The 12,500-nt window shown below is 48.4% G+C and overlaps 1 protein-coding gene across 4 annotated transcripts in view; it reads right to left on the reverse strand.

Moving 5' to 3' along the window:
- The window catches only part of LOC129859823 (slit homolog 1 protein-like), a 207,429-nt gene that overhangs the window by 56,576 nt on the left and 138,353 nt on the right, over nt 1-12,500 (reverse strand). For all 4 annotated transcript variants that reach the window (XM_055930001.1, XM_055929993.1, XM_055929983.1 and 1 more), the window contains exon 9: nt 3,439-3,586. In XM_055930001.1, the coding sequence (XP_055785976.1) occupies nt 3,439-3,586 (148 nt within the window). The remainder of the gene's footprint in view (nt 1-3,438; nt 3,587-12,500) is intronic.

Below are 12,500 nucleotides of genomic sequence, written 5' to 3' on the forward strand. Positions count from 1 at the left end.
AGTACATGTGTCTAGTGTTGTCTATGTATGTTTGGTTGTCTAGGCGAGTCTATGGTTGCCTGAATGAGTTCCCAATTAGAGACAGCTGATTTCGGTTGTCTCTGATTGGGAGCCTTATTTAGGGTAGCCATAGGCTCTCATTGGTTGTGGGTAATTGTCTATGTAAAACGTTTGTAGCCTGTGTGTATGTGCACAACGTTTGTAGCTTCACGGTCGTTTTGTTAGTTTGTATAGAGTTTTGTGTCGTGTTCATCTTCGTGGTGTTAATAAAAGAAGATGGCTTATTTTCCAACTGCTGCATTTTGGTCCGTCAATCCGCCACACGATCGTGACAGAATTACCCACCATAGGACCAAGCGGCATGGAAAGCGGCAACAGGATCTACCTACACAGGATTCATGGACATGGGAGGAGATACTGGATGGTAAGGGGCCGTGGGCTCAACCGGGAGAATATCGCCTTCCTCGTGAAGAGCTGGAGGCAGCTAAAGCCGAGAGGAGGCGATATGAGGAGGCAGCACGGAGACAAGGCTGGAAGCCCGTGAGTACAACCCAAAAATTTCTTGGGGGGGGCCTTAAAGGGAGTGTGGCGAAGTCAGGTAGGAAACCTGCGCCTACTCCCTGTACTTACCGTGGAGAGCGAGAGTACGGGCAGACACCGTGTTACGCAGTAGAGCGCACGGTGTCTCCTGTACGCGTGCATAGCCCGGTTCGGTACATTTCAGCTCCACGTATCGGCCGGGCTAGACTGAGCGTTGAGCCGTATGTCATGAAGCCGGCCCAACGCATCTGGTCACCAGTGCGTCTCCTCGGGCCGGCGTACATGGCACCAGCCTTACGCATGGTGTCCCCGGTTCGCCTACATAGGCCGGTGCGGGTTATTCCACCTCCCCGCACTGGTCAGGCGACGGGGAGCATAGAACCAGGTAAGGTTGGGCAGGCTCGGCGTTCAAGGGAGCCAGTACGCCTGCACGGTCCGGTATTTCCGGCGCCACCTCCCCGCCCCAACCCAGTACCACCAGTGCCTCCTCCACGCACTAGCTATATGGTGCGTGTCTCCAGCCCTTTACCACCAGTGTCTAAACCACGCACCAAGCCTCCTGTGTGTCCCCAGAGTCCTGTGCGTCCTGTTGCTGCTCCCCGCACTAGCCCTGAGATGCGTGTCCCCAGCCCGGTGCCACCAGTCCCGGCACCACGCACCAGGCCTACAGTGCGCCTCAGCCGGCAGGAGTCTGCCGTCTGCACAGCGATGACTGAACTGCCCGTCTCCCCAGCGCCATCTGAGCCATCCGTCTCCCCAGCGCCATCTGAGCCATCCGTCTCCCCAGCGCCATCTGAGCCATCCGTCTGCAATGAGCCTGCAAAGCCGCCCGTCTGCCATGAGCCTGCAAAGCCGCCCGTCTGCCATGAGCCAACTGAGCCGCCAGCCAGACAGGAGCCGCTAGAGCCGCCAGCCAGACAGGAGCCGCTAGAGCCGTCCGTCAGACAGGATCTGCCAGAGCCGCCAACCAGACAGGATCTGCCAGAGCCGCCAACCAGACAGGATCTGCCAGAGCCGCCAATCAGACAGGAGCAGCCAGATCAGTCAGCCAGCCATGAGCAGCCAGATCCGTCAGCCAGCCATGAGCAGCCAGATCCGTCAGCTAGCCATGAGCAGCCAGATCCGTCAGCTAGCCATGAGCAGCCAGATCCGTCAGCTAGCCATGAGCAGCCAGATCCGTCAGCTAGCCATGAGCAGCCAGATCCGTCAGCTAGCCATGAGCAGCCAGATCCGTCAGCTAGCCATGAGCAGCCAGATCCGTCAGCTAGCCATGAGCAGCCAGAGCCGTCAGCTAGCCATGAGCAGCCAGATCCGTCAGCTAGCCATGAGCAGCCAGATCCGTCAGCTAGCCATGAGCAGCCAGATCCGTCAGCCAGCCATGAGCAGCCAGATCCGTCAGCCAGCCATGAGCAGTCAGATCCGTCAGCCAGCCATGAGCAGCCAGATCCGTCAGCCAGCCATGAGCAGCCAGATCCGTCAGCCAGCCATGAGCAGCCAGATCCGTCAGCCAGCCATGAGCAGCCAGATCCGTTAGCCAGCCATGAGCAGCCAGATCTGTCAGCCAGCCATGGGCCGTCCCTCAGTCCGGAGCTGCAGTCCCTCAGTCCGGAGCTGCCATTCCTCAGTCCGGAGCTGCCATTCCTCAGTCCGGAGCTGCCCCTTACCCTGGTGCTGCCCCTTACCCTGGTGCTGCCCCTTACCCTGGTGCTGCCCCTTACCCTGGTACTGCCCCTGACCCTGGTACTGCCCCTGACCCTGGTACTGCCCCTGACCCTGGTACTGCCCCTGACCCTGGTACTGCCCCTGACCCTGGTACTGCCCCTGACCCTGGTTCTGCCCCTGACCCTGGTACTGCCCCTGACCCTGGTACTGCCCCTTACCCTGGTACTGCCCCTTAGTCCAGAACTGCCCCTTCATGCAATGGGGTTAATGTGGAGGGGGGTCGTTTGGAGGAAGCCTAGGGGGTGGTTAGGTACTGTGGTGACGTGGGGACCGCGACCAGAGCCGGAGCCACCACCGTGGATGGAAGCCCACCCAGACCCTCCCCTAGACTGTGTATGGTGCGCCCGGAGTTCGCGCCTCAAGGGGGGGGGTTATGTCACGCCCTGGCCTTAGTATTCTTTGTTTTCTTTATTATTTTAGTTAGGTCAGGGTGTGACATGGGGAATGTTTTTGTTTTGTTGGTGTTGGGTATAGTATAGGGGTTTGTGTGGAGTACATGTGTCTAGTGTTGTCTATGTATGTTTGGTTGTCTAGGCGAGTCTATGGTTGCCTGAATGAGTTCCCAATTAGAGACAGCTGATTTCGGTTGTCTCTGATTGGGAGCCTTATTTAGGGTAGCCATAGGCTCTCATTGGTTGTGGGTAATTGTCTATGTAAAACGTTTGTAGCCTGTGTGTATGTGCACAACGTTTGTAGCTTCACGGTCGTTTTGTTAGTTTGTATAGAGTTTTGTGTCGTGTTCATCTTCGTGGTGTTAATAAAAGAAGATGGCTTATTTTCCAACTGCTGCATTTTGGTCCGTCAATCCGCCACACGATCGTGACACAGTGCTGATTATAGGGATGTAAACTAACACACACACACACACACACACACACACACACACACACACACACACACACACACACACACACACACACACACACACACACACACGCGCGCACACAAACACACACACACACACACACACACACACACACACACACACACACACACACACACACACACACACACACACACACACACACACACAAACAACCAGATGTGGATATCCCTAGATTCCACTAAAATATATCACCTTACTCGGCCTCCCCTGAAGGGGCTTATGGGTAACATCGGTGATGTGTTTAGGCCAGCTAATTGGCAACATACTGTACAAGACAGTGTGGTACTTACATCTCAGCCATGGTGTCAGGAAGGTTGGCTGGTATAGCTGTGAGGCCTTTTCCTCTGCAGTCCACAATATTGTTACTACAGGTACACATGGCAGGGCACGAACCTCCTCCTAGGCTGCAGGGCTGCAAGCCGGAGCTCTCTGAGTGACCTGGAGACAGAAAAAGAGAGAGAGTGGGAAAGAGAGGGAGGGGGAGAGAGAGGGAGGGGGAGAGGTTCAAGTCCTGCTGAGTGTGGCCAGTCTAAGCAGGATTACAGAATAGGCAGCAGACTGAGAAGATCAGGGGGATTTGGGCAATGACTAGAAATGAGAAAGTGGTGTGTGTGGGTGTCCATTCCTGTGTGTGTGTGTGTGTGTGTGTGTGTGTGTGTGTGTGTGTGTGTGCATAGAAGAGAAATTCTCCCAGTCCCACACACCAGCGTTAAGGCTTTCACCAGTCTTAAAGTTTTCACCAGCGTTAAGGTTTTCACCAGCGTTAAGGCTTCCACCAGCGTTAAAGTTTTCACCAGCGTTAAGGATTTCACCAGCGTTAAGGCTTCCACCAGCATTAAGGTTTTCACCAGCGTTAAGGCTTCCACCAGCGTTAAGGTTTTCACCAGCGTTAAGGTTTTCACCAGCGTTAAGGTTTTCACCAGCGTTAAGGCTTCCACCAGCATTAAGGTTTTCACCAACGTTAAGGTTTTCACCAACGTTAAGGCTTCCACCAGGGTTAAGGTTTTCACCAGCGTTAAGGTTTTTCCACGCGTGTGTATCTCAACTATGACAGCTGCAGAACCTTAAGACATACATGAGAGAAGACATTGACTTGCAAATGAAGTCAGACGAGATTCCCCTGAATGTTTTGACATGCATGTAAAGGAAGAGTAACATGTGATATGTCAGATGGTGTATCAGTGTCTCTCTCCTCATTCTCAGTTGGATGTAAACTAGGGGAAGCCATCAGTCGTATCTCATGGCATAATGGACTAGCATGTCTGAATGGTGTGTGAGCTTTTCACTAGGTATACAATGACATGCATATTGACATCTTTTCAATATTCTCTGTTGATCTTCTCCTGTATCTGTACCTCTGTGTTCTCATCATGTTCTAATTCTAGCTGGTCTAACCCCCCTCTGTCTCTTCTCTAACTCCCCCTCCCCTCTGGTCTCTCTCTCGCTTCCTGCTTACGTTTGTTCTCCAAAATCTGAAAACGGCACAATTTGCATACATTATGCACATCCCACTGACATTGTCTCCCGATACCTGTTCAAAATGTAACGTCCTTGTCAAAAACGAGTGTTCGTGTGCGCCCATTTGTGTGTGTGTGTGTGTGTACTGCTCAAGTATTTCCAGCCTAACCTAGAAAAGTGTATGAAACAGACTTTTAAATGGCCTCATTTACTTTGCATTACTAATCTGCTGGGTTTCCTACTATGAATATTTGATCTGCTCCCTATCCCTCTGTGCGAGAGTGTGACTGTGTGTGTGTGTGTGTGTGTGTGTGTGTGTGTGTGTGTGTGTGTGTGTGTGTGTGTGTGTGTGTGTGTGTGTGTGTGTGTGTGTGTGTGTGTGTGTGTGTGTGTGTGTGTGCGCGCATCCTGGTTTATTGATGACAGGAGAAAGTCCTACTGCTCAATGGGACTGAGACAGATCTAGGGACTAGCAATGGCAATCAGTCCAGCTCTCTCTCTTTCCCACAGACCTAGAGGTAATTAATGGTGCTAGATAGACTCTATGATAGTGGTATTCAAACTTTTCTGGGGACCACATTTTTAACCCAACAATTCTTTGCACTCCACCCCAAATCTAATGAAACAATCTTAAAATCTGCACATTTCGATTTTTACATCAACAAATACCCTTCAATTCATTGCATTTTCATCTCTTATCAAAATGAAAAGAAACCAACAAATAAATGTACTTTTATTTTTTTTAAAGTATAATATTCATTTGTTTATATGTATATCTATCTATACACTGAGTATTGCAAAAATGAGGAATAACTTCTGCCCTCAGAACAGCCTCAACTAGTCTGGGGATGGACTCTACAAGGTGTTGCAAAGTGTTCTACAGGGATGCTGGCCCATGTTGACTCCAATGCTTCCTACAGTTGTGTCAAATTGGCTGGATGTGCTTTGGGTGGTGGACCATTCTTGATACACACAGGAAACTGTTGGGCGTGAAAAACCCAGCAGCGTTGCAATTCTTGACACAAACCGGTGTGTCTGGCACCTACTACCATACCCCGTTCAAAGGAACTTAAATATTTTGTCTTCCCATTCACCCTCTGAATGGCACACACATAGTCCAAGGTGGCTTAGCAGTTCAGACGTCTTTTTCCGTATTGTCGTGTCGTGTCCTGTATATATATATATTTACACCTTTTCTTCACATATCTTTTATTTATTTTATTATCCAAGAACTCAACTACAAAAGCTTTCCTGCAAAAGCTTTCCTGCAACCCGCTTCACCAATTACAATAGGTATTATTTACCTCAATCTGAAAATCCATCGTGGAAGATAGCCAGGGGCTAATTCAGAAGCTAGCCTGAAAGCTAACCAGAAGCTACTCCGATAGCTAGCCAGAAGCTAATCTGTAGCTGCCCCGAAATTAGCCGGTTTGCTGGCTAGCGTTGGTGTTTCAGCTGCCCACGTTTTGCGGTCATCAGCTATTCCTTTAGCTCGATAATCTACCGGCACTTTTGTGCAACGTGACTCGGACCGGAGCATTCCGGGACTTTTTTTCTCTCAGTTTCCCCGGATTCCAACCGCAGGCTCTGGACACTTGCACCTTGATTTCGCAGCTAGCTAGCTGCATACCGTGTGACTATTGGCTTACGTCGACCCCGGAGCTAACTCAAATCATGCTGGAGCTAGCCAGCTGAGGAGTTCCATCACCATCCGGACCCGTTTCTTTGTTGCTGCTGCAGATACAGAACCCCACCGGGCCTTCACGACTGACTGCCGACGTTATCTGCCCGAGGGATTTATCCAACTGGCACCTCCGTCCCGACGTTACCTGAACGCTCATCTGAGGCCCGCTAATCGTTAGCTGTCTTATCGGCTGCTATCTGAACAAAACCCCACTACACGGAACCTACCGACGGAAACGCACGAGGTATCTACAAACAGACCTCCATCCTATGCTGCTACCGATAGCCATATACCCGGCCAGCTGTCTGGATCGCCACGACCCCAACCAACCTCTACTCACTGGACCCTTATTGATCACTCGATTAAGCTTGCCTCTCCTTAATGTAAATATGCCTTGTCCATTGCTGTTCTGGTTAGTGTTTATTGGCTTATTTCACTGTAGAGATTCTAGCCCTGCTCTCTATACCATATCCAACCCTGCAGTTCCACCACCCACATATGCGATGACATCACCTGGTTTCAATGATGTTTCTAGAGACAAGATCTCTCTCATCATCACTCAATACCTAGGTTTACCTCCACTGTATTCACATCCTACCATACCTTTGTCTGTACATTATTCCTTTAAACTATTTTATTGCCCCCAGAAACTTCCTTTTACTCTCTGCTCTAGTAGCTCTAGGCGACCAATTCTCATAGCTTTTAGCCGTACCATTATCCTACTTCTCCTCTGTTCCTCTGGTGATGTAGAGGTGAATCCAGGCCCTGCAGTACCTGGCTCCACTCCTATTCCCCAGGCGCTCTCTTTTGATGACTTCTGTAACCGTAATAGCCTTGGCTTCATGCACGTTAACATTAGGAGCCTCATCCCTAAGTTTGTTTTGTTCACTGCTTTAGCACACTCTACCAACCCGGATGTTTTAGCCGTGTCTGAATCCTGGCTTAGAAAGACCACCAAAAATTCAGACATTTTTATCCCCAATTACAATATTTTCAGACAAGATAGAACGGCCAAAGGGGGCGGTGTTGCAATCTACTGCAAAGACTGCCTGCAGAGTTCTGTTATACTATCCAGGTCTGTTCCCAAACAATTTGAACTTCTACTTTTAAAAATCCACCTCTCTAAAAACAAGTCTCTCACCGTTGCCGCCTGCTATAGACCACCCTCTGCCCCCAGCTGTGCTCTGGACACTATATGTGAACTGATTGCCCCCCATCTATCTTCAGAGCTCGTGCTGCTAGGCGACCTAAATTTGAACATGCTCAACACCCCAGCCACCCTACAATCTAAGCTTGATGCCCTCAATCTCACACAAATTATTAATGAACCTACCAGGTACCACCCCAATTCCGTAAACACGGGTACCCTCATAGATATCATCCTAACAAACTTGCCCTCCAAATACACCTCTGCTGTTTTCAACCAAGATCTCAGCGATCACTGCCTCATTGCCTGCATCCGTAATGGGTCAGCGGTCAAACGACCTCCACTCATCACTGTCAAACGCTCCCTGAAACACTTCAGCGAGCAGGCCTTCCTAATTGACCTGGCCGGGGTATCCTGGAAGGATATTGATCTCATCCCGTCAGTAGAGGATGCCTGGTCATTTTTTAAAAATGCCTTCCTCACCATCTTGAATAAGCATGCCCCATTCAAGAAATTTAGAACCAGGAACAGATATAGCCCTTGGTTCTCTCCTGACCTGACTGCCCTTAACCAACAGAAAAACATCCTATGGCATTCTGCATTAGCATCGAACAGCCCCCGTGATATGCAACTTTTCAGGGAAGCCAGAAACCAATATACACAGGCAGTTAGAACAGCCAAGGCTAGCTTTTTCAAGCAGAAATTTGCTTCCTGCAACACAAATTCAAAAAAGTTCTGGGACACCGTAAAGTCCATGGAGAATAAGAACACCTCCTCCCAGCTTCCAACCGCTCTGAAGATAGGAAACACTGTCACCACCGACAAATCCACTATAATTGAGAATTTCAATAAGCATTTTTCTACGGCTGGCCATGCTTTCCACCTGGCTACCCCTACCCCGGACAACAGCACTGCCCTCCCCTCTGCTACTCGCCCAAGCCTTCCCCATTTCTCTTTCTCCCAAATACAGTCAGCTGATGTTCTTAATGAGCTGCAAAATCTGGACCCTTACAAATCAGCCGGGCTAGATAATCTGGACCCTTTCTTTCTAAAACTATCTGCTGAAATTGTTGCCACCCCTATTACTAGCCTCTTCAACCTCTCTTTCGTGTCGTCTGAGATCCCCAAAGATTGGAAAGCAGCTGCGGTTATCCCCCTCTTCAAAGGGGGGGACACCCTTGACCCTAACTGCTACAGACCTATATCTATTCTACCCTGCCTTTCTAAGGTCTTCGAAAGCCAAGTCAACAAACAGATTACCGACCATTTCGAATCACACCACACCTTCTCCGCTATGCAATCTGGTTTCAGAGCTGGTCATGGGTGCACCTCAGCCACGCTCAAGGTCATAAACGATATCGTAACCTCCATCGATAGGAAACAATACTGTGCAGCCGTATTCATTGACCTGGCCAAGGCTTTTGACTCTGTCAATCACCACATCCTCATTGGCAGACTCGACAGCCTTGGTTTCTCTAATGATTGCCTCGCCTGGTTCACCAACTACTTCTCTGATAGAGTTCAGTGTGTCAAATCGGAGGGTCTGTTGTCCGGGCCTCTGGCAGTCTCTATGGGGGTGCCACAGGGTTCAATTCTTGGACCGACTCTCTTCTCTGTTTACATCAATGATGTCGCTCTTGCTGCTGGTGATTCTCTGATCCACCTCTATGCAGACGACACTATTCTGTATACTTCTGGCCCTTCTTTTGACACTGTGTTAACAACCCTCCAGGCGAGCTTCAATGCCATACAACTCTCCTTCCGTGGCCTCCAACTGCTCTTAAATACAAGTAAAACCAAATGCATGCTCTTCAACCGATCGCTGCCTGCTCCTGCCCGCCTGTCCAACATCACTACTTTGGACGGCTCTGACTTAGAATATGTGGACAACTACAAATACCTAGGTGTCTGGTTAGACTGTAAACTCTCCTTCCAGACCCACATAAAACATCTCCAATCCAAAGTCAAATCTAGAATTGGCTTCCTATTCCGCAACAAAGCATCCTTTACTCATGCTGCCAAACATACCCTTGTAAAACTGACCATCCTACCAATCCTCGACTTCGGTGATGTCATTTACAAAATAGCCTCCAAAACCCTACTCAATAAATTGGGTAGTCTATCACAGTGCTATCCGTTTTGTCACCAAAGCCCCATATACTACCCACCACTGCGACCTGTACACTCTCGTTGGCTGGCCCTCGCTTCATACTCGTCGCCAAACCCACTGGTTCCAGGTCATCTACAAGACCCTGCTAGGTAAAGTCCCCCCTTATCTCAGCTCGCTGGTCACCATAGCAGCACCTACCCGTAGCACGCGCTCCAGCAGGTATATCTCTCTAGTCACCCCCAAAACCAATTCTTCCTTTGGACGCCTCTCCTTCCAGTTCTCTGCTGCCAATGACTGGAACGAACTACAAAAATCTCTGAAACTGGAAACACCTATCTCCCTCACTAGCTTTAAGCACCAGCTGTCAGAGCAGCTCATAGATTACTGCACCTGTACATAACCCATCTACAATTTAGCCCAAACAACTACCTCTTTACCTACTGTATTTATATATTAATTTATTTTGCTCCTTTGCACCCCATTATTTCTGTCTCTACTTTGCACTTTCTTCCAATGCAAACCAACCATTCCAGTGTTTTTTTTTTAGTTTTTATTTTACTTGCTGTGTTGTACTCACTTCGCCTCCATGGCCTTTTTATATTTTTATTTATTTATACATATATCTGTTTGCCTTCACCTCCCTTATCTCACCTCACTTGCTCACATTGTATATAGACTTATTTTTTTTTATTTTTTTCACTGTATTATTGACTATATGTTTGTTTTTACTCCATGTGTAACTATGTGTTGTTGTATGTGTCGAACTGCTTTGCTTTATCTTGGCCAGGTCGCAATTGTAAATGAGAACGTGTTCTCAACTAGCCTACCTGGTTAAATAAAGGTTAAATAAAAATAAAATAAAAAAAACATCCACGTCTCAATGTTTAAAAATCCTTCTGTAACCTGTCTCCTCCTCTTCATCTACACTGATTGAAGTGGATTTAACAAGTGACATCAATAAGGGATCATAGCTTTCACCTGGATTCACCTGGTCAGTCTGTCATGGAAAGAGCAGGTGTTGTTAATGTTTTGTATACTCAGTATATATATATATATTTTGGTGACCCCACTGCAGTTCCCTCGAATACCACTGCTCTATGGCATATCTAGCTGTCTTTGTGTCTCTGAACACTATGGCTGGCTATACTGATTCAGATCACACACATTACCCTGCTGACTCGTAGCTTGTGGAGGCGCCTGCATGTGTGTGTGCATTAGACCAGTCATTCTGATTCAAATCACATACTAGGCATTACACAGTAAAACTCCTGGCACCAACCCACGGCCCATTGCACTAATGACAAACGTTTAACTACTTACCTCTAGACTGCTTTAATGGATTAATAAAACTACACAGATATACCGATACTGAGTCCACGAGTCACTATGTGTAACGAATCAGATGCAAATTCAAAGCATCCTTCAGTGTGTGTGTGTGTGTGTGTGTGTGTGTGTGTGTGTGTGTGTGTGTGTGTGTGTGTGTGTACGAGCGCGTGTGTGTTTCTGTGCGTGTCCCAAAACGATGTTTTCAATGCGTTTCAGTGAGCTGCTTTTCTGTCTGTGTGATCTTAGCTCTGCTCTGATATAACATGCAGGGGTTTTGACAGATCCTGGATCAGGTGTGATACAGAGCACAGCTCTCCTGATCTAACATGCAGGGGTTTTGACAGATCCTGGATCAGGTGTGATACAGAGCACAGCTCTCCTGATCCAACATTGAGCCATTTGACATGGTTTGTGGTTTCCCTCCCTCTCTCTCCCTCTCTAAAACAGTTCTACCCCCCCACCCCCCACTCTCTCATTTAGACAGGAAGTGTGTGTTTGAGCAGGGGACCGATCGCCAGTCAGCCGTGAAGCTCAGAGCTATATGGACTTCTGCGGGTCTCCCCCCGAAAAACACCATCACTCCCCCCTCCATGTAACGTCACCCCACCCCAAATCCCCCGCAGGTGTCCCTGTCTGGCCACAGAAAGCTAACACAAACACATAAACATCCACACACACAGGGAAAGAAACATGAGTGTGTGCCAGCGAGCCAGTCTCTAATGATTGTTTCAGAGGGAGTTCATCTACTGGTCAGCGCTGCACTCAAGACAGAATGATGTGTGTGTGTGTGTGTGTGTGTGTGTGTGTGTGTGTGTGTGTGTGTGTGTGTGTGTGTGTGTGTGTGTGTGTGTGTGTGTGTGTGTGTGTGTGTGTGTGTGTGTGTGTGTGTGTGTGTGTGTGTGTGTGTGTGTGTGTGTGTGTGTGTGTGTGTGTGCGTGTGTGTGTGTTTGTTTGTAGAAGTCAGTGTGTGTGTCTGTGTGTTATACAGCAAGCTACAACGTGTTTGTTATCTGTGAAACTTCACATCTATTAAACTGCAAAGACAAGTCTCCAATACCTGAGATAAACCATGAAACACTAGCAATGAACTAATGGGCCTCATTTCACGACTGTATCATTTACTACGATGACAAATCTAGCATTTCAACAGCTATGCTTTCCCCCCCTCTCTCCCATACCCTCTTACTCTGTCTATCTCTCCTTCACTCCCACCCTCTCTACCTCTCTCCTCCTCCATCTCCTTCCACCCCTCTCTCCCTCCTGTCATGAGTGAATTACTCCACACAATATCCTGTGACTCTCCCAGTCTCCATCCTACATCATCCCAATCAAATTGTATACAGTATGTGTGTGGTTGTGTTTGACTCCAGCACTACGCTGCCAGAACAACTCTACCAGCAGCTCCAGCCTGCTCTTTCTACTCTCAGAGATACACACACAGATCTATGGTAAATCTAACTCTAATAGGGACCCTATAATTCATAGCATGAATATGTTAACATCTACCCTGGATTCTGATGAGACATCATCACTATTGAGATTCTAGCCCATCCCTCATCTTACACCCACCACTTTATTCCTCCCTCTCTCCTCCTCTCCTTCTACCCCCTCTGTTTGTTGAATCGCT

This window comes from Salvelinus fontinalis, chromosome 1, assembly GCF_029448725.1.
Source record: "Salvelinus fontinalis isolate EN_2023a chromosome 1, ASM2944872v1, whole genome shotgun sequence".
In the NCBI taxonomy this organism is placed as follows: Eukaryota; Metazoa; Chordata; class Actinopteri; order Salmoniformes; family Salmonidae; genus Salvelinus; species Salvelinus fontinalis.